This window comes from Triticum urartu, chromosome 2, assembly GCF_003073215.2.
Source record: "Triticum urartu cultivar G1812 chromosome 2, Tu2.1, whole genome shotgun sequence".
Classification (NCBI taxonomy): domain Eukaryota; kingdom Viridiplantae; phylum Streptophyta; class Magnoliopsida; order Poales; family Poaceae; genus Triticum; species Triticum urartu.
This window is the reverse complement of record NC_053023.1, coordinates 69,338,113-69,360,331: the sequence shown is the minus strand read 5'-3', so window position 1 is coordinate 69,360,331 and position 22,219 is coordinate 69,338,113. Positions and strand designations below refer to the sequence as shown.

General features: G+C 46.4%; 2 protein-coding genes and 2 pseudogenes across 2 annotated transcripts; 1 reads left to right on the top strand and 3 right to left on the bottom strand.

Moving 5' to 3' along the window:
* The first annotated feature begins 2,595 nt into the window (after positions 1-2,595).
* On the top strand, positions 2,596-7,125 carry LOC125535839 (angio-associated migratory cell protein-like). The gene is made up of 12 exons (XM_048698908.1): positions 2,596-3,024; positions 3,316-3,546; positions 3,634-3,687; positions 4,218-4,262; positions 4,409-4,528; positions 4,821-4,969; positions 5,082-5,229; positions 5,661-5,744; positions 5,849-5,964; positions 6,297-6,355; positions 6,469-6,559; positions 6,650-7,125. The coding sequence occupies exons 2-12, from the start codon at positions 3,447-3,449 to the stop codon at positions 6,875-6,877; spliced, it is 1,194 nt and encodes a 397-aa protein (XP_048554865.1). The 5' UTR covers positions 2,596-3,024; positions 3,316-3,446; the 3' UTR covers positions 6,878-7,125.
* Positions 7,126-7,405: 280 nt separating this feature from the next.
* Positions 7,406-10,392, bottom strand: LOC125535838 (annotated as a pseudogene).
* Positions 10,393-12,381: 1,989 nt separating this feature from the next.
* On the bottom strand, positions 12,382-14,902 carry LOC125535088 (annotated as a pseudogene).
* A 1,372-nt stretch (positions 14,903-16,274) lies between these two features.
* LOC125541078 (L-type lectin-domain containing receptor kinase SIT2-like) lies at positions 16,275-18,546 on the bottom strand. The gene has a single exon (XM_048704562.1). The coding sequence runs from the start codon at positions 18,445-18,447 to the stop codon at positions 16,396-16,398; it is 2,052 nt and encodes a 683-aa protein (XP_048560519.1). The 5' UTR covers positions 18,448-18,546; the 3' UTR covers positions 16,275-16,395.
* Between the last annotated feature and the right edge of the window lie 3,673 nt (positions 18,547-22,219).

The following is a 22,219-nucleotide window of genomic DNA, read 5'->3' as shown; positions in this document are numbered from 1 at the left end:
GAAGGACAGAGTTTGCTCTAGCCACCTAGGCTTAGGGGAGCAAACAAGAGACTCCCTTTGTTCTAAATACAAGCGCATTTGACTTGATGCATGATTTTGAATACTGCCATTTTCTACTTATCATAAAATATCCGAAAATTTGATTAAAAATACATAGTGTACAAGTTCAGAAAACCGACACACAGGAGTATATAGTAAAACCAATGTATATGGAAGAACTTGATCGACAACTCTATGGGCATTGCGTGAAGCCTAAATGACCTCTCTTACGCTGCCCTATGTGAGTTTAACACACATGAGTACATTTTAGGATGGATGAAGTATATGTTAGTACGCCAAGTTTTTAAAATCATACATATATTTATTAGCATTTATGACATTCCCACATTTTGTTAGTTGTCCCTAGTTGTTTGGACCGGAGGTCGTATTACGGTAGATGACGCCCCTATCACATTTTGTTTACGCAACTAGATTATTACATGTTTTAAAGTACCGGCATAAGATATTCAGGGGATCAAACTCCCACAGAAAATCTAAACAATTCGAATAGCTATGCCTAGCCAACTCATGGCCAAGCTATTGGCTTCCATCTTTTTAAAGAACACAATGCATTCCATTAATATAGTAAAATATTGGGCATATCACCAACTACAATATCTGATACATACTTGGGAAATTGGCTTCAGAACAACCAACTTTCATATAAATGCCATGGACTGCTAAAGTGCGAGGTGCTACATTATATTCACACTTACATTGCACTACAGATATAACACTTAAGACCACGTGTATAAGAAATTTAACCTCCTTAAACAAAGTGCCTAGAGTTTTTAGGTCATGTTCATCACTAACAATAGCTTGCATCAGCACCATGTTATATGTCTCAAACATCACTTTTTGACAACCCTTTTGAATAGCAACATGCACAATTTGTTGAAAAGATAAAAGTTCAGCATATAGTGGGTTTGAAACATGCTCCAGGTTACATGCTACTGTTGCTAAAGTTGCAGAACTTATTAACACTTCATGCTACTAGGAGAGGCAGCTATCTATGAGGAATGCACTTTCTTTTGCCGCAATTTTACACGTGTAATTTTTTCACATTGTCCTAGGAAGGTTAATAGGGCAGCCCATAATTTAGCTCAATTTAGTATGGGCAATCAAATGTGGCAGGAACCCCAGATTTTATTCGTGCTGTTCTAGCAGGTGATGTAACTCTTATTTCAGATCAATAAAAACCGCCAGGATGGCTTTTCTCGAAAAAAAAGAAACACACAGACTCTGTACAAAGCTACTGTAGGAAGAAAAACCGAAATCACTAATTGAAGATTACGCGTTACAAAGATCACTCCCACCTCCTCAGATTACGTGTTACAAAAAACCACTTGTCGCAACCTGGGGTTTTCCCTTTTTTCGTAGATCCGTTTATTCAAAATGTTTTATCTCTTAAACCGTGCGTCCAAATCTCGAATCGTTTTCACCGTTGGATTCCTCACGTCGAAATCTTCAAAACTAGATCCCATGTTGATATGTTTTGACAAACTTTTTTCACCAAAAAAACCTGACGGAAAAAACCGAACGAAAAAACTGAACCGGGAACACGGGTTTTTTCCCTTTACGAAAGAGGCACGCCTGTGCCTCTCGCGAAAGCACAACCGTGCCTCTCGCAGAAGCAAAATCATACCTCTCGCGAAAGGAAAGAAAACACGTTTTTTCCCATTTCCGAGAGGCACGACTGTGATTCTCGCGAAAGCACAACTATGCCTCTTGCAGAAGCAAAACCATGCCTCTCACGAAAGAAAAAAGTAAATAGAAAATGCTTTTTTTCTCTTTCCGAAAGGCACGGCCCTGACTCTTGTGAAAGCACAACCGTGTCTGTCATGAAAACAAAACCGTGCCTTTCTCGAAAGGGAAAAAAATAGAAAACATGTTTTTTTTGTTTCCTAAAGGCATGGTCGTGACTCTCGCGAAAGCACGACCGTACCTCTCGCGGAAGAAAAAATAACAGAAAATGCGTTTTTTTCCGTTTTCAAAAAGCACGGCCGTGACTCTCGCGAAAAGTACAACCGTGCCTCTCATGGAAGGAAAAAAAATAAAAAACACGTTTTTTTGTTTCCGAAAGGCACGGTCGCGACTCTCGCGAAAGCACAACCGTGCCTTTCGCGGAAGAAAAACTGTGACTCTCGTGAAAGAAAAAAACCTGCATTTTTTCACGTAAAAAATAGTTTTTTTATTTTTTACCCAAAAGCTAAGGAAGATCGGTGAAAAACCGAAACGTTGAAAAAATACATAAAAAACCCGTTTAAAAGGCCAAAAACGTGTGCGGGAAAAAAAATCAGCGGAAGCGCCCAGAACGCGACACGTGGTGGGCGGCTGAGAGCACATCAAGTGGCACTCATCGTTGCGAGGCTCGCGAAGTAGTTGCTCCAAGAAAAACCTCTGTCTTCCCCAAAGCAATGCTTCACGCTAACGGGCTTATACAGGCCTTTTTCTGCTGGAGCAGAAAAACAGGCCTTAGCTGAAAGTGACCGTGGGCCGGTCCAGCAGAGCTAGGGCGATCGCGACGTGCGATTCTTCGTCGAGAGCAAAAAGAACACGAACTCCCTCCCTGGACAGCCGCCGCCGCCCTCCTCTCCTCTCCTCCTCGTCACAGCACACGCACACGCCTCCATCCCCACGCGGCCACGCGACATATCTTCCCCTCCATCCTCCTCCACTTCCTCTCTCCCCCTCTCACCGGCCTGCCGCCGCTCACCCCCTCGCCACCCACCAACGACCCGCACGTCTCCGTCGCCGTCGTCTTGATTCCGGCCACCGCCGTCCTACCCCTCCTCTCCCCGCACCTCCTCGCAGCACGCAGCACCTCCACCCGCGCCCCCCTGTCTCGCCGTCGGCCCCTCCCCGCAACGTCTCGGCCTACAGCAGTCCCGCCCGCCGTCCGGCTACCGACCTCCTGTTGTACGGTGACGACAGATTTGAGCGCAGCAACACCTCCTCGCCCCCCCCTCTGCACCACGTAGCAAGGTAATCTCCATCTTTCTCTGTTTTTAAATTTTTTTTCTTTACATGAACTGATGCCATGTTTCGCTTGATATGGATGTTTGCCTGTGTGTATAGAAGAAATTGATACAGATGTTTTCTTGCGGTGTTTATGAATTGACGCCATCTCTGTGTATATTTAGATGCAATTGCTGATGAGTGGCATGTTGTTTATGCATCTGAATTGATTCATGTCGTCGTACGTGCTTGTGTGTGTGAGTGAGATGTTGAACAGCATGCATCTGTTTACACGAATGTTTGCATCTGTTTACACAGCCCGACCAAACACACTCTTAATCTCGAACGCCTCCGCACCGCCAAGAAGCGCGTTAGGAAGTGAGGATCCGCTATTGTTCTCTCCGGCCACGCTCGCAGCAGCCAAGACGCCCACAGCACCACCGGCAGCCATGAGTATCTCAGGCGAGGTCCCCGACGAAGGCTCTGACGGCGAGGAGGTCTTCATCGACGAGCAGGACATCATCCAGGAGATACACCTTGACGAGGAAGGTCAGTGCTTCTCCTCATCCTGGCTAGCGGCTAGCAGCTTCTTCCTCCCTTTTGCTTTGCTCTGTGCTTACTGCTGTCCTTGTTCAGATCTCCCCGACCATGACGATGATGACGAGGACGATGAGGAAGACCAAGAGATGGGTATGTGGCAGCTGATCGTAGCGTTTCTGTCTACTGCAGAACTTGCTAGGACTGGTTATGTTCAGGGCATGCTAGCCCAATTGTTAATCTTCGCTCATGGGTTGTTTTGATCCTCCACAAAACAATGATATTAATTAGACTATTTCCCTGCTACTTCTGGCCTAGAAAATTATACATTGTACCAAACTTCGCCCACCGTAGTACCTTATTCAGGATTCACCTGGTTTAGTATTGTCATACTGTTCACAAGGCTAACATATTACGGTTGCGTTTGTTCTTAATGGAATAAGATAATGTCTTTTAGCAATGACGAATGGATATGTCATTTACACTGAATCTTTTGCAAGTGAGCTCAGCCATGACTCTTCTTCCAGGAGTACCTCACATTTTCATTTTGATAAATGTTGGTGCTATGCTACTAGTTATTTGCTTACTTTACATTCAGCTCACTCCGAATAATCTGAAATACTTCACTGTGAGATTTAAATGTGCTAGTAATTCAAGTTTCTTTTTGTTCTTTGTTGTTTCAGATGAGGTTGAGGATCATTCAGCTTATGCATTTCATGGGCATACAGGCAAGACCTCATCGAGCAAATTAACTTACTACATCTTGTGATGTTTCGTTGTTTTCCACTAATAAGTTAGTTAGATTCACCATGCAGAGTACCCATGCACTGAAAAACAATTCTGGTAATAGTTGGTCTTCATATCTTGTATACAGATGAGGTCTTTGCTGCTGCGTGCAGTCCTGTAGATGCATCACTTGTTGTCTCTGGTGGTAAAGATGACAGAGGGTTTCTTTGGAGGATTGGATCTGAACAGGATTTTCAGGAGCTGACTGGTACGGTTAGCTCATCTTCAGTAGTCTAGTGAGATTTCCGTACTTGATTTTTCTGTGCAAATGTTTCTCGGAACTTTCTCTATGCTTCATCACCTATCACTGCTCTTAAAATGCCCGTTCCTATTTCTGATATCTATAAATACAAAAGTATATTTGATATCTCTTAGCAATTTTTTCGTTTTTTGGGGGCAAAGCTTTATTTTCCTGTTTACTTTGCATCGATATGTACCTTAATGTGTCAGTGTATGCCTAGAATTGTCTACCAAGCTTACAATACCTATTGCCAATACAGGACATGGAGACACGGTGTGCACTGTCGCTTTCAGTTCAGATGGGAAATTGGTGGCTTGTGGAAGTATGGATGGACAGATAAATGTATGGGATACAGCTACACGGACACTTCAGGGAACGCTTGAGGGTTCCTCAGGATCAGGCTTTGAGGTGAGATGATCCATCTCTTTCATTTGGCTGACTATATATATCCATAGCCGTTTCCATTGCGGTAATCGATGATTAGTTACACGGTGTAACTATTATGTCTTTTGTTTTGTAGTGGCTCAGATGGCATCCACGCGGTCACTTGATAATTGCAGGATCAGAAGACTGTAACGTATGGATGTGGAATGCTGACCACAATGCATTTCTGAATACATTTGCTGGTCACAGTAGCACAGTGACATGTGGTGATTTTACCCCTGATGGTACTGTGCAATTTCTTCCAGTTTTATTTATATCATGCATTGTTAATGTTGTTAAGCAACCTCTGAATAAGGTTTAATATACCACCCAAGTCTGGACTTTATTTGTCCTGTTTCTGGAATGTCTTGGCATGAAAACGTACCCTTGTTTGTGACAATCTGTTTTTAGTTATCAACACAGAGCTCCTTTATATCAGTTCAGATTTCAGAGAAACATATGGATCGTGGTGTATTTAACACTTCTTCTGCTAAGTTGTGTTCTAAGCTAATTTCTGTTGAACTAGAAGTGATGATAAAAAAATAGCAAGGGCAAATAACAGAATGACCTGTATGACGCTTTAACATTTTAGCTCCTTTTTACTTGCTTACTTTAGAAGTTCAGATCTCTGATGTAGCATATTCATTTTTAGCTAATTCACATGTTTCATATGAAGGTAAGCTTATATGTAGTGGATCTGATGATGCAACATTGAGGATATGGGATCCCAAAAGCGCACAATGCAGACATGTTGTTCGGGGTAAATAATTTTCTTTGTTGTAATTATCATATATTCATATGGTTGTTTCTGTATGTTCTCTGTCAACCCTGAACTTTACCATCCAATCCTTTACCTTAATCTAGGTCATGGCTATCATACTCAAGGATTGACATGCTTAGCCATTACTCCGGACTCCCAGTCAATTGTTAGTGGCTCAGAGGATAATTCTGTGCACATTGTGAGCATAAACTCAGGCCAGGTGGGTGCATTATGGTTCAAGTGTTTCCCTTTCTTTCCATATTCTTTCTCCGTTCAAATATAAAAAAGGTTGATAAATCTTCTAATGCAAGTTGGCTTATTTGATGCAACTTGTGGTTCTGACCATTGGTTTGTTTTGTACGGTAGATTATGTAAGAATATCTTGATTATTGATTACCTTGTTTTGGTTGTAGCAATTTCTGTAGGATTTTTGTTCCTAAGCTCCTGGTTTTGTTTTCTTAGGAAATTTACTTGTACCCTGTTGGTAGTTCTTGAACTTTTAGAAATATGTGCTGGTGGATCTTTGTGTGAGAAGTGTCGCTTGTTCTGCAGGTTGTTGGTTCATTAGTTGGCCACACCAATTCCATCGAGTGCATTGGCATCTCGTCGAGGTACTGTTTGGTGATATGTTCTTGGATCATTGGAGCCTGTATGGTAAATCTGTTGCACAATGCACATTGCCTTGCTATTGACCTAAGCTAGCTGGTGCCCCTGTTACCTGCAGGTACAACTGGGTGGCTACAGGGAGCATTGATAGAACTCTCATTATCTGGGACCTTGCTCGTCAAGCAATTCGATCTACTTGCGAGCATGATGTGAGTGTAGAAATCAATCTACATTTTTGCTTGTATAAATATTTCTATGTCGCTGTGAACTTACCATTGTTGGTGGTGTCTGACAAGCAGGAAGGTGTGACATGCCTGGCGTGGCTGGGTTCGTCGAGGTATGTAGCGTCGGGGTGCATCGACAGCGTGGTGCGCATCTGGGACAGCCTCTCCGGGGACTTGGCTCGCACGTTCAGCGGGCACAGGGACGTCGTGCAGTCGCTGGCTGTCTCTGCCGACGGCAACTCCATAGTCTCGGTCTCCACGGATAAATCTGCCCGCGTCTTTGACATCTCTATGTTCAAGTGAGAAAAAAATCATAGGAGCAACAGCTTGGTTGATTTGGTTGGTCAGTCAAGATTGGGGTTTATTCAGCTTGTATGGCAGGAATTATACTTACAGGCTTGCAGCCATCATGGGGTACTCAAACTTGGTACTTGTTCTTGACATGTTGTCAGTGGCGCAAGTGGTACAAGAGTCACAAGACCCTCCTAAGTTGAGGGTAGTCGGTCGTGTGTACAAGCACTTTATTTACCTAACGTTGGGGTTTTGCTTGACATTCTGCTGCATTTCCTCCTTGCTGCTGCTACCGATGGAAGGAAGCAACTTGTGCTTGTTGGTACTGCTGAACTGGCAATGGGCTTGCTGCTAGTTATATGTTGCGCCCATACTTTGTGCTGGATGAGGTTGTTAATTCTACATGGTTGTTTTTGTTGATTCTGTTTATATATTGGCTTAAATATTAACCTAATTGCTTAAAAAGCAACCGATATTGGCTTAAAATATCATAACAGACGAGTTGGGATTACAACAGAAGGATATCTAGGTGCTTAGAAAAATAAACCGGATTTTTTTGAAGCACCAGTGCCTATTTTTATAAGAGAGACGTCTAATTAAGTGTCTATCCTGATGCTTAAGGAAAGCTTGGTTTATTTCTCCAAGCACCCTGCATTGTACAAAGCCTAACAGGCTAACATCCTTGGAGTGGTAGTGGGAACTAACACCCTTGGAGTGATAGTGGGAAGCTCTGTAGAGGCTAACAGGCTAACACCCTTGGAGTGGTAGTGGGAAGCCATGTAGAGGCTAAAACAGAAATCGAACTAAGCTTACACCTTGCCAGGGACTTGCGACAGGGACTCTGGAGTCTCAGGAAATGGCGGTTACCACGATTTCATTACCAAAAGTGTTACTGATTACTGAAATTCATGCACAAGAGAGAATTTTCACTACGAAAACTCGTGCCTTACAATAGCAAAAGAGCTCCCTTGGGATACTTGGACAAACGCAGATCAAACATGGCACTTCAAGAACATTGCGAGAAGAATAAAAAAGAGAGGATTCAATTGCAAGCATTCACCTCCCCTCTTGCGGAATCTCCACTGAAGACTCACCAGGTACAGTGCCCATACTCGTGTTCGATGGAGGACACGACATTATGTACGAGTCGAACCCCTCATTCTGCATCATCGCTATCATGCTGTAACTCATGTAGGTTGGAGGTGGGTCAGGAGTTGTCTGGTCACGGTCCAGGTATTGCATGACCTTCCGCATGCTAGGCCTTTCATTGGGCGATGGGTAGGCGCATAATAAACCTAATTTGAGAAGGATGGTGGCTTCCTCTGTGTTGAAATTCCCCATGAGACGTGGATCCACCGCATCCAGAATTGAGCCACTGCGATGATGTTCAAGCACCCAGTCGACCAACACTACTTGTGTGATGTCCTTGTTGCTTCCAATTGGCCTACGCCCACAAGCGACCTCTAGAAGAAACATGCCAAATGCGAACACGTCGGTTAAAGGTGTCGCCTTTCCTGTGCGTATAAGTTCTGGTGCAAGGTACCCCATGGTGCCCACCACATGTGTTGTTGTAGCAACCGTCCCATGGTTATATAACCTTGCTAGACCAAAATCACCGAGCCGTCCAATCATCTGACTGTCCAAGAGCACATTACTAGCCTTTATATCTCGATGGATGACGATTTGCTCCCATTCCTCATGAAGATACAACAAACTTGATGCAACATCTTTGATGATCCGATACCTCTCGGATAAATGTAGAGTTGGCTTATTTTCATTATACAAGTACTTGTCAAGACTACCATTTTCCATGTACTCATAAACCAATAGAAGTTCACCCTTTCGCCGACAATAGCCTAGTAACTGAGCGAGATTACGGTGGCGGAGACGACCAATGCTCACCACCTCTGCATGAACTCCCTTATTCCTTGTTTTGAATCATGTGACACTCTCTTCACCACAACCTCCAAATTGGACGCAGAAAGCACTCCTCTATACACTCTTCCAAATCCTCCCACACCAAGTAAATTCGTACCGGAAAACCCCTCAGTGGCATGAAATAGATCCCTGTACGTGAAACGGTGTGGGCCGAACTCGTCCTCCCAATCTTCTCGAACCTCAGCAAATCGACGCCGATGCCACAAGAAGAAGAAGATGACAACTAGCATTGCAATGACAAGCAATGTCACAGCTAGTGGCAACACGACATCCAAGATCTTCGACCGAGGTTTGGGACCCAGGCGTGGTAGGACAGGAAGCTTGGAGAAGTCTAGCAGCGGGGCAGGTCCGTCCAAGCTAAAACTCCATCCAAGGACATAGTGGTGCGTACCTACGCCCCAACCTTCGGAAGCCGAAAAGCCAACATACATCTTGTCCGCCATGATTGAGGAGAGACCAATGAGTTCGGAGAGTAGAGGAATCTTGGGCTTTGGTAGCTGCACGGGCGCTAATGTCACATTGAGTTGTCTGACCTGTGCATCATAGTCTACCCACACCTGCACATGGTTTTGAATTTCAGTTTTAAAAATATTTCAACAATATCTGAAATGACTGATTTAGGTTTACATTTCGGACAGAGGACCAAAATTTTCACTTGAATTTGATTGAGATCCAACTAATATTTTTTGAATCCAAAATGTTACTTTGAAAGTAATTTGAATTTATGTTTACTACTATAATTGCTGACATGATGAAATTACAGTGAAATGGAAAACCATGACCTGCAGCGGTTGGCGGCTGTTCAGCCTCAGCTCTTGAAAGGCGCCGTTCTCGTCGCTGTAGTACCCAGCCTGCTTGGCCTGCCGTGAGATGAGGCTGTTGACGTCGATGCCGATGTGGTTGCTGTTGATGTCACGGAACTCGACGTCCATGATGGATTGATGGTGTCGAGCTCAACCGCCAAGATGGGATCGCTGGCCGTGCCATTTGTCGCGTTGAGGAGGCCCAGGTACCGCCCGCTCTCGGCAGCTGAGAGGTTCGAGGTCGGCGCGACGACGAAGGCAAGCCCGTAGCTGGTCAGGCCATCGTATCTTGACCTAATGGCGAACACGAAGGACGCGGAGAAGGACCGCGCCATGGCGGCGCTGTTCGTCATCGTGGTGGAGCTGTCGAGGAAGCGGAGTGGTGCGGGGTGGAAGGCATGGCCTGTTGTCTGGTACTCCGTGTCGGTGAGCAGCAGGAGGCCGTTGGGCGTGACGGCGGCGACGCCGTCCAGGGTGAGGTTCGCGGCGGCGAAGCCTTGGTAGGCGAACTGGCCGTCTTCCGCCGCCACGGCCACACCTCCGTCGAGGCTCAGCAGCAGGAGCAGACCAAGGGCTAGCATAGGCTGCATAGTTCCCTGACACTCGTGCATTGTTGCCTTCTCCACACTTATATAGAGCAAAGATTCAGCGGCTGGGGACTCCAGATGAACTGTGAAAAGTGTAGCAAACCACGCACAACCTAGGCCTGCATTAGGAGCTTGCGCACGCAGGAGCCACTCACAGGAAGCTGCGAGGCACCCACACACAGCTCACAGCTCAAGCAAGCAAAATATCTCACTAAGACTCGCACATAGCTCCAAGCTCATAGTACAAGCAAGACGCCGGCCGTGCTGGAAACTACACGGAGACTGGACGTGTCCGGCAACTAGCAATTGGAGGCTTGCGGTGAGTAGCGCTGCTTTCCCGAGTAGTATCTTTCACAGTAGGCACGAGCGTTAACTTGTCATTGCATGTGGAAGAATGCAGGAAACTAAGGATGTCCACGGACTTCTTGGGCATATCTGAACAGTACGTACTGTCTCATATCTACTACCTCTATACCAAAATATAAGACGTTTTACAGTTTAATTTGGACTACAAAAACGTCTTATATTTTGGTAGGGAAGGAGTAGTTCATCTAGGACCAGCCAAGACAGTGTCTCATGAACTCTTTGATTCCGATCGATCCTTCGGTGCAAAATGATTTTTCATTTACTAGTTGGTTGGCGTCACAGTTTTGGTACCGCCGTGTGAATGTTTGCTTCAGTGAGTAGTTGTAAATTTATGCACCGCTTGCTTCGGGCCGGGGATAGGACATTAGGGCATCTCCAACAGTTGTATGATCATTGTTGGTAAAGTTATCACCTAGACTATTTTGATGACATGGCACATAATAAAAGAAGAGAGAGAACGAAACCGTATGAACCTGAAGCAACGCTCCATGCACAAGCTCTGAGGCAAGCCTGTTCATTTCTTCAACATTTAGTGGACCCATCTAGTTATTTAACATACGCTTAACATACGTCTCATTGAAGAGCCTGTATGATGTGCTGTTGGCTGCTGACGTGGACACTTATACCAACGATTGTACATACAAACTGTTGCAGATGCTCTTAGGAACATTGCTGATTTGTCTTCCGCTGAACATCCATGATCCATCATCCTCTGCATATGTCTGTAAGGAAAATTGTACATGTGGTGCCTGCGCCTGCGCTTTGGGACGAGAACTAAGCTAAATCACAACTGTAAAGATTGCTACGTACTGCATGTGCCGGACTGTGGGTCCTCGCACATGCTCAAATTTGTCCACATTTAGACCTGTTCAATTGACTGACATTAATGCATCGAGTAGTCCTACTAGTTTCGCTGGGACTTTATGTCGACTTGATAGACTATGTTATGAGTGGGTGCAATGTCTATATCATGTCGTGTAATTGTGAACTACTGGTCTTAATTAATACTCTTCACAAATCTAAGATTTTTTGGTATTTTAATATGGGCTACAAACGGACTAACATGAATAAGCAGACACATAAAATTGCGTCTATATACATCAGAATTAGAAAAAAGTTAAAACATCTCAAAATAGTGAACGAAGAGAGTATATTGCTATTTTTTTAGCAAAGGCCGTGCTGATTTTGTTCATCGAGTCTCTAACCGGCTTGTCAAGCTTCATGAGCTTGACCGAAGGTTTGGACTTGGCTTGTTGGACCTTCGATCCGAACCGAACCGAACCAAGCCTCGACCCCGAGCTTTTTGTCCAGCCCTACAGCCATGCCACCATGTACCCTCACCCTATGTACGCGTGCTCCCTTGGGATGTATTTTGTGCCGACAACTGATGCTCTGTCCCGACCCAAGGTGCCAATTACAGTATCATGTAATCATGCATTGAGGGCCCTCTTTGGCTCACTATGGAAATGTGCAGGTCTAGTAGCAGCAAAGCACTAGCACTAGAGATGATACTCCCTTTGATCCATGTTAATTGTCGTTGATTTAGTACAAAGTTGTATTAAATCAGCGACAATTAATATGAATTGAAGGGAGTACAATTGATTACTTTACACCCATAGTGTTACTGGTTACTAAAATTGATGCTCGAGACAGAAATATTTCACTATGAAAACATGGTTTCATACATACATAAGTAAAAGAGCTTCCACCAGAATACGCGGATCACATGATATTAAAAGGGAAACTCATGTCACGGTTTGATTATAAGCGCTTGAAGAAATAGCTAAAGGAGAATAAAATGAGAAGATTCAATTGCAAGCATTCATCTCCCCTCTTGTAGAATGGTCACTGAAGACTCACCAGATACAAAGCAAATGCTAGTATTCGACAGAGTGCACGCCATTTTGTACGAATCGAACCCTTCGTTATGCATCATCGCTATCATGTTGTAACTCACATAGGTTGGAGATAGATCAAAAATTGATTGGCCACGGTCCAGGTATTGCACGACCTTTCGCATGCTAGGCCTTGCACTTGGTGATGGGTAGGAGCACAATAATCCTAAGTTGAGCACGAGGGTGGCTTCCTCTATGTTGAAATTGCCCATGAGTCGTGGATCTACCACATCGATAATTGATCCATTGCAGCGATGTTCAAGCACCCATTCGATCAACATTGTTTGTGTGTTGTCCTTCCTGCAGCTGATTGGTCTACACCACATGCAACCTCTAGAAGAAACACGCCAAATGCGAACACATCGGTCAAGGGTGTTGCCTTCCCAGTCCGTATAAGTTCCGGTGCAAGGTATCCCATGGTGCCCATCACATGTGTTGTTTTAGCAACCGTGCCATGGTCGTATAACCTCGCTAGACCAAAATCACCCATCCGTCCATTCATCTGACCGTCCAAGAGCACATTGCTTGCCTTTATATCTCGATGGATGACGATTTGTTCCCACTCCTCATGAAGATACAACAAACTTGATGCAACACCTTTGATGATATTATACCTCTGAGGCCAGTGTAGAAATGGCTTATTTTTATCGTACAAGTACTTGTCAAGACTACCATTTTCCATGTACTCATAAACTAAGAGAAGTTCACCCTTTCGACGGCAGTAGGCTAGTAACCGTGCGAGATTTCGGTGGTGGAGACGGCCAATGCTCACCACTTCTGCAATGAACTCCCTTACTCCTTGTTTAGAATCATGTGACACCCTCTTCACTGCAACCTCCAGATTGGACGGCGAAAGCAATCCTATGTACACTCTTCCAAATCCTCCTACACCAAGTAAATTCCTACTCGAAAACCCTTCGGTGGCATGAAACAAATCCTTGTATCGGAAATGATGTGGGCCAAACTCATCCTCTCAATCTTCTCTCACCTTGGCAAATCGGCGTCGATACCATAAAATGAAGAAGACAACACCCATCACTGTGATGACAAGCAATGACGAAGCCAATGGCAGCACGACGTTCAAGATCTTGGACCGAGGCTTGGGACCCACACGTGGCAGAGCAGGGAGTTTGGAGAAGTCAAGAGGCGGGGCAGGCCCGTCCAAGCTGAAGCTCCATCCAAGGACATAGTGGCGCGTGGAGTCGATACCTGACGAAGACGAGAAGCCGACGTACATCTTGTCCGCCATGACCGTGGAGAGATCAATGACTTGGGAGAGCAAAGGATTCTTGGGCTTTGGTACCCGCACCGGTGCTAATGTCATGTCGAGTCGCCTGGCCATGGCGTCGTAGTCAACCCACACCTGCATCGGTCCGCGACTGTTCAGCCTCAGATCTTGAAAGGCACCGTCCTTGTCGCAGTAGTACCCAGCCGGCTTGGCCTGCCGAGAGATGAGGTTGTTGACGTCGATGCCCACGTGGTTGCTTTCGATGTCGTGGAGCTTGGCGTCTCGCCGTGCCGTTTGTCGCGTTGAGGAGGCCTAGGTATTGTTGGCTGTTCGCCGTTGAGAGGTTGGAGGTCGGAGCGCCCACGAAAGCAAGCCCATGGCTGGTCATGCCATCGTATCTGGACATGATGGCAAAGACGAAGGACATGGAGAAGGACCGCGCCATGGCGGTGGTGTTTTTCGCCGTTGCCGCCGTGGTGGAACCTGTGCGGAAGTGGAGCGGCGCAGGGTGGAAGGCGTGGTCTTTCGTCGGGTGATCCGAGTTGGTGAGCACTAGGAGGCCGCCGGACATGACGGTGGCGAGGTCATCCAGCGTAAGGTTCGCCGTGGCGATGCCTTGTCAAATGTTACGAGTTAGTGCTATCTAGCATAATGAGTTGCAACACCTAGCAATTACAGCTTAGTGCTAGAATGTAGAAGGTCTAGAGACCTCTCTCTTGATATTCCACGTCCTAATGACTTGTAACCCTTGTTTTTAATTTCAGTTTCAGAAAAATTTCAGCACCAACCAAAATCACTGAAATTCAATGAATTTCAGTGATTTCAGTTTCCATTTCAGCCAAATGACCGAAATATTCACTTGAATTCAATTATTTTTTTAAATTTTTAAAAAATATTTTGAAATATATTGGAATTGTTGTGCTATATTGAAATTGCTGAAATATTTTGACCGAAACGTAATATTTCAGTGTCTGCTGAAATTACTGAAATTCAGTGGATTTCATCGAAATCCCACTGAAAGTGAAAACCATGCTTGTAACTGAACATGTACATGTACTATATAAACAGCCCAATACAATGAGTATTATCACAGCAAATATCTCTTCTATCTTGCCTTGGTAGGCGAACTCGCCGTCTTCCGCCGCCAGGGCCACCTCTCCGTCGAGGCTCAGGCTCAGCAGGAGGAGCAGACCAAGCGCTAGCACAGACTGAGAAAGCATGGCGCCTCGTGACACTTGCAAGGAGCAGACCAAGCCTCTCCTTTTGACGTTGTGGATGGGTGATTGCTTTGACGGTGAAGAGGAGACGCCGGGCTGTGGAAACTACACGGAGAAGGACGTGTGTTGACAAGGAATACTACCATTTTTCGGATCTGGAGTATCTTTCGCAGCGTGACTCGTTAGCTGGTTAATTAAGCACCGTGCCGAGCGGGGCAAGGCAGAGAGCGTAGTCGTTGCACGTGGAAGGAAGCAGGAAAGTAGTGCCCCTGTCCTGGTTTATTAGTCCTTCTCCTATTTAGATTCATATTTTGGCTATGATTTGTTCTAATAAATATATATTATATATAGTAAAAATAATATTATCATAAACTATGTTTAAATATGAATTCAACGATATAATTTGTTTTGACATGCATTAACATTTTGTTATTTAAATTTACGATCAAAGTTTGACATAAAATACAAAGAGGGACAATAAATCATGACAGAGGTAGTAAGGAGGAGGGTACCTCATGGACACAGCGACGGCTGATGCTGAAAATGATTTTCAGTGTGCTGAAACATCAAATTCAACGTAATACGTCTGCCTCGTACAACTACAAATATGATAGGCCCGCGACACTAATGGCTATCTGCTTCCACAGAGTCCACCGTCTTGAGCTCGTCGTCTATGTATGTCTTCTACCTCAATAGGCTAAAGCGCGTGTCAGGTGAAAGTTGGTCGCTGGGGAAGAATCGGTTACTTAAAGGGTGTGAATAGGTCCCAGTCAACTGAAACTTAACCAAACCGCAACAATTCATGTTATGCACGTACTTTGTGCTAGATTATTAAGTTGCCAATTCTCCTGAAACTCGCTTCGGTCCAAACTGCAACAGTTTAAGGCTACATCGCCATATGCTCGTACAAATTCTCCAGAAACTCGTTTCAGTCCAAACCATAACAAAATTATTGATTGGTTCATAGAGCTTGATGCCTAGGCAGCATAAATTCCCCATAATTTAGGGGGGGATTAAGGGAGGTTTATCGGAGAGATTAGGGGAGACGTAGCCAAATTCCCCGTAATCACAGGTTTTTGTTTGAATTATGTATGCAATGTTGGAGTGGAGAACAACGGCTGAGGAGGGCAAAAAATTTGGGCATCACTTTTACCACATCTGTTAAAGCAACAACCGTGGCGGTGATGAATTTTCTCTCCCTTCTGCCCTATATTGTTTTTCACGACACCAATTTTTCATCATCTGTTTGAGATGCTCTTGGGATATCGCTAAGCAAATCCTTACTAAGATTACACCTCGCCAGGGACTAGTAGTGGACTCTGGATTCTCGGCAAATGGCGGTTACCACTATTTCCTTACCAAAAGTGTTACTGATTACTGAAATTCATGCATGAGATAGAACTAGTTCACTTAGACAAACTTAGATCCAATATGGATTACAAGTTCTTAAAGGAACATTGAGAGAAGAATAAAAAACAGGTGCAAATTAAAAGCATTCACCTTCCCTCTTCAAGAATTGACACCGAAGACTCACCAGATACAACACAAATATTCATATTCGATGAAGGGTACGACATTATGTATGAATCGAACCCTTCATTCTGCATCATTGCTATCCTGTTGTAACTCATGTAGGCGGACATGTCAGGAATTGACTGGTCGCGGTCCAGGTATTGCATGACCTTTCGCATGCTAGGTCTTGCATTGGCCGATGGGTAGGAGCATAACAAACCTAATTTGAGCAGGAGGGTGGCTTCCTCTGGGTTGAAATTCCCCATAAGACGTGGATCGACCACGTCAAGAATTGAGCCGTTGCGGTGATGTTCAAGCACCCAATCGACCAACACTAACTCTGTGATATCCTTGGTACTGTTGATTGGCCTACGCCCACATGCGACCTCAAGGAGAAACACACCAAATGCGAACACATCGGTTAAGGGTGTTGCCTTCCCGGTGCGTATAAGTTCCGGTGCAAGGTACCCCATGGTGCCCACCACATGTGTTGTTTTAGAAACCGTGCCATGGTCGTATAACCTTGCTAGACCAAAATCATCGAGCCGTCCATTCATCTGACTGTCCAAGAGCACATTGCTAGCCTTTATATCCCGATGGATGACAATTTGTTCCCATTCCTCATGAAGATACAACAAGCTTGATGCGACACCTTTGATGATCCGATACCTTTCAGGCCAATGTAGAGCTGGCTTATTTTGAGTATACAAGTACTTGTCAAGACTACCATTTTTCATGTACTCATAAACCAAGAGAAGTTCACCCTTCCGACGGCAGTAGCCTAGTAACCGTGCGAGATTCCGGTGTTGGAGACGGCCAATGCTCACCACCTCCGCAATGAACTCCCTTAGTCCTTGTTTAGAATCATGTGACACCCTCTTCACCGCAACCTCTAAATTGGACACAGAAAGCAATCCTCTGTACACTCTTCCAAATCCTCCTACTCCAAGTAAATTCCTACCCGAAAAGCCCTCAGTGGCATGAAACAAATCCTTGTATGCGAAACGATGTGGGCTGAACTCATCCTCCCAATCTTCTCTCACCTCGGCAAATCGGCGCCGATGCCACAAGAAGAAGAACACGGCAGCTAGCACGGCAATGACAAGCGATACTGCGGCCGGTGGCAACACGGCGTCCAAGATCTTGGGCCGAGGCTTGGGACCTAGGCGCGGCAGGGCGGGGAGCTTGAAGAAGTCTAGCGTCGGGGCGGGTCCGTCGAAGCTGAAACTCCATCCAAGGACAGAGTGGTGATTATCACCGGGAGTACCGCTAGAAGCAGAAAAGCCGACGTACATCTCTTCCACCATGACCGTGGAGAGATCAATAGCCTCGGAGAGGAGAGGATTCCTGGGCTTTGGTACCTGCACAGGTGCTAATGTCACGTTGATTCGCCTGGCTTGGGCGTCGTAGTCCACCCACACCTGCATCGGCTTGCGGCTGTTCAGCCTCAGATCTTGGAAGGCGCCGTTCTCGTTGCTGTAGTACCCAGCCGGCTTGGCCTGCCGTGAGACGAGGCTGTTGACGTCGATGCCGACGTGGTTGCTGTCGATGTCGCGGAACGCGACGTCCATGATGGTGTCGAGCTCGACCGCCAGGATGCGGTGGCTCGCCGTGCCGTTTGTCGCGTTGAGGAGGCCAATGTACCGCCCGCCGTTCGTAGCCGAGAGGTTCGAGGTCGGAGCGACGACGAACGCAAGCCCGTAGCTGGTCAGGCCATCGTACCTGGACGAAATGGCAAACACGAAGGTCGCGGAGAAGGACCGCGCCATGGTGGTGCTGTTCGTCGTCGTGGTGGAACTTTCGAGGAACTGGAGTGGCGCGGGGTGGAAGGCATGGCCCGTGTTCGCGGACTCCGTGTCGGTGAGCAGCAGGAGGCCGTTGGGCATGACGGTGGCGAGGCCATCCAGCGTAAGGTTCGCCGTGGCGAAGCCTTGGTAGGCGAACTCGCCGTCTTCCGCCGCGAGGGCCACCTCTCCGTCAAGGCTCAGGCTCAGCAGGAGGAGCAGACCAAGCGCAAGCAGAGACTCAGAAAGCATGGCGCCTTGTCACACTTGCAAGGAGGAGCTAGCAGACCAAGGTTCTTCCTTTGACGTTGTGGATGGGTGATTGGAGCCTTGCAGGCTTGATTTTCCAGCTTTGGGCTGTGGAAACTACACTGAGAAGGACGTGTTTTGACAAAGAATGCCATATTTCTTGAGTATAGTATCTTTCGTAGTGACTCGTTAGCCGGGTAATCAAGCACCGTGCCGCGCGGGACAAGGCAAGGAGCGTTCGTCGTTGCACGTGGAAGGAAGCAGGAAAGGGGAGGGTACCTCCTGTGTACACAGCATACAGCGACGGCTGATACCAGAAATGATTGTCAGTGTGCTGTGTTAGACTTAGAGATATTCACGTCATGTAATCTCAACTACCATCTCTATATTTCCTCTCCCGTTTAATCTCCTATCTCTATCTTGCTGATCCTTGCGATTGATGGGCTTCTTGTACGCAAGGCAGAGGCTGTTTCTGCCTACAATCAATATATACCCGTGGCTCCTCTACGGAGGAGTAGGAACGCTTCCATCGATCCAATCTAACATGGTATACAGAGCCACGTCTCTTCCTATCGTCTAGCAAAACCAAAACCCTAAACACCCTTCCATCGCCATGGCCACGAGCTCAAGCACCGTCGGCCTCAACCTAGGAGCTCCACCAACAGAGAAGCTCGCAAGGGGGAACTACCTCCTGTGGAAGGCGCAGGTCATGCCGGCACTGCAAGGCGCGCAAGTGACCGGCCTCCTCGACGGCAGCAACGCCGCACCGCCAAAGACCATAGAAGTCACCAAGGTGGATAAAACCACGGCCATTGAGCCCAACCCTCTGTACGGCCCGTGGTTGTCGAAGGATCAGCAGGTTCTGAGCTACCTGTTGAACTCGCTCACCCAGGAAATTCTTGCACAAGTCATCGGTAAGGACAACACCTTTGATCTGTGGACTGCTCTTACCACAATATTCACTGCGCAGTCGCAATCCCGCATAACCAATCTACGGATGGCCATCTCCAACACCAAGAAGGGCAACATGTCGAGCAACACCTTCATCGCCAAGATGAAGAACCTCGGGGACGAGCTAGTTGCGGCTGGGCGTCTGGTGACCGATCCAGAGATGGTGGACTACATATTGGCTGGCCTTGATCGGGACTATGATCCCGTCGTGGCAGCAATCGGCGCGATCAAGAACTCCATCAGCGTCGACGACCTCTTCGCGCAGATTTCTGCGTTCGATCAACGCATGGAGATGCTGGGGGACGGACCAGCAGGCTTCCGCTCCTCTGCCAACGCCGTCTACAGGGGGCGTGGGCAGTCCCGTGGCAGGGGAGGCCGTGGTCGAAGCACCAGAGGAGGACGCGATCGAGGGAACCGCCCTTCTTCCTCTCCTGGTCGCGGTGGTGGTGGCGGCTATCAACAGCAACGGCTTCGTCCCCAACCACAGCAACAACAGCAGCAAGAAGGAGACTATCCAGAGTGCCAGATCTGCTACAAGTTTCATGCCGGTGGCGCAAGAGCTTGCTGGCATCGCTATGATGATGATCATGAGGAGAAGAAGGCAACCAACCTCGTCACCAACTACTACTGCATTGACACCAACTGGTATGCCGACTCCGGTGCTACTGAGCACATCACCGGAGAACTTGACAAGCTAACAATGCGGGAAAGGTATCATGGCGATGATCAGATACACACGGCAAGTGGAACTGGTATGGACATTACTCATGTTGGAAAATCAATTGTTAAAACCCCCGTAAAAGATTTACATCTTAATAATGTCTTACATGTTCCACATGCTTCCAAAAATCTCGTTTCTGTTCATCGTTTTGCTCTTGACAACAACGTTCTCATAATATTTTATCCCTACTCTTTTGTGATCAAGGACTTGGCAACGAGGAAGGTCATACTTAGAGGAAAGTGTGAGGGAGGCCTATATCCACTCATATCATCTTCATCTTCATCATGGTCGAATAAACAAGCGTGGAGTGTCATCAAACCCTCCTCGGCAAAGTGGCACAATCGTCTTGGTCATCCCTCCTCAGTCATAGTTAAACATGTCCTTAGCAAGAATAATCTTCCCTATGAGTCTAGTGTTGAGTCAATTTGTGATGCTTGCCAGCAAGCTAAGAGTCATCAGCTACCTTATCCTATATCTACAAGTGTATCCACTGCTCCATTGCAGTTAGTTTTTTCAGATGTATGGGGACCAGCTCCCACATCAGTTGGCAGATTTTCCTATTATGTTAGTTTCATTGATGATTATAGCAAGTTCACTTGGATCTATTTGCTAAAGAAACGATCTGATGTCTTTCAAGTGTTTCTCAATTTCCAAAACCTTGTTGAACACCAACTAGACTCAAAGATTCTTACTATGCAAACCGATTGGGGTGGTGAGTATGAAAAACTAAATTCTTTCTTTCAAAAGATTGGAATTTCTCACCATGTTTCTTGCCCCCATGCTCACCAACAGAACGGGTCGGCTGAACGCAAACACCGCCATGTTGTTGAGGTAGGACTAGCACTACTAGCCAATGCTTCCATGCCCCTCAAATTCTGGGATGAAGCCTTTCTCACTGCCACATATCTCATAAATATTCGACCGAGCAAAGTCATCAAATTTGAGTCCCATCACACGTCTTTTTGGTGTCAAACCAGACTTCAAATCTCTTCGAGTATTTGGTTGTGCATGTTGGCCAAATCTAAGACCATACAATACACGCAAACTTGCGTTTCGTTCCAAAAAATGTGTGTTTTTGGGATATAGCCCCATGCACAAGGGAGTAAAGTGTCTAGATGTTCCCACAGACCGAGTTTATATATCTCGCGATGTTGTGTTTGATGAATCCGTTTTTCCGTTTGAATCTCTCCATCCCAATGCCGGCGCTCTACTTCGTCAAGAGATTCTTCTTCTTCCAACCACACTTCGAGATTTTGATCACGGGGGAAACAATTGCACTAACCAACATGATGATAATACTCCTACTGGAACTAGCCCTTGTCTTCCGTGTGTGCAGGCCTCTGAAGAAAATGGAGTTCAAAACGGTCAAAATGATCAAAATCTTGTCCAAAACAATGCTATATTTCATGTGCAAGAAGAGGACGAAGCTGGCGCGGCGAACGAGGACGATCTGGCGGCGCCTGCCACCCCTGCGCGCCAATCCTCCTCGGGTCGGGCGCGGATATTCGCCCCGGATCGCGAGCCAGCCAGTTTGCATGGCCAGGCGCGGGCGACGTAATCCGCGGCCGCCACGCCTCCACGCGGGGAATCCTCCTCGAACGGCTTGCGCATGCAGCCAACCGCGAGGCGCGACCCGCACACGCGCCCGACAGGCTCATCTGGCACAGGATCTTCTGCGGCAAATGATGGTGCGGTGCCGAATGAGCTAACCACACCCGTGGCCACTGGATCCGGTGTGGCATCTCCCGATTCCTCTCCAGGATCTTCTGCGACCAGCAATGCCGTGCGCCAGCGTGTACAGCAGCCTCCACTAACCACATCAAGAATTACAACTCGGCTACAAAAAGGTATTAAAAATCCAAAAATAAGAACTGATGGCACTATTCCGTATGGCATGTTGTGCATTTCAGGCGAGCCAACAAAATTGGATGACGCACTTGGAGATCAGAAGTGGAAAAACGCTATGGATGAGGAACATACAGCCTTAATGAGAAACAAAACATGGCACTTGGTGCCAAACCGGAAAGGTAAAAACATTATTGACTGTAAATGGGTCTATAGGATCAAGAAAAAGGCCGATGGCTCCATTGACAGGTATAAAGC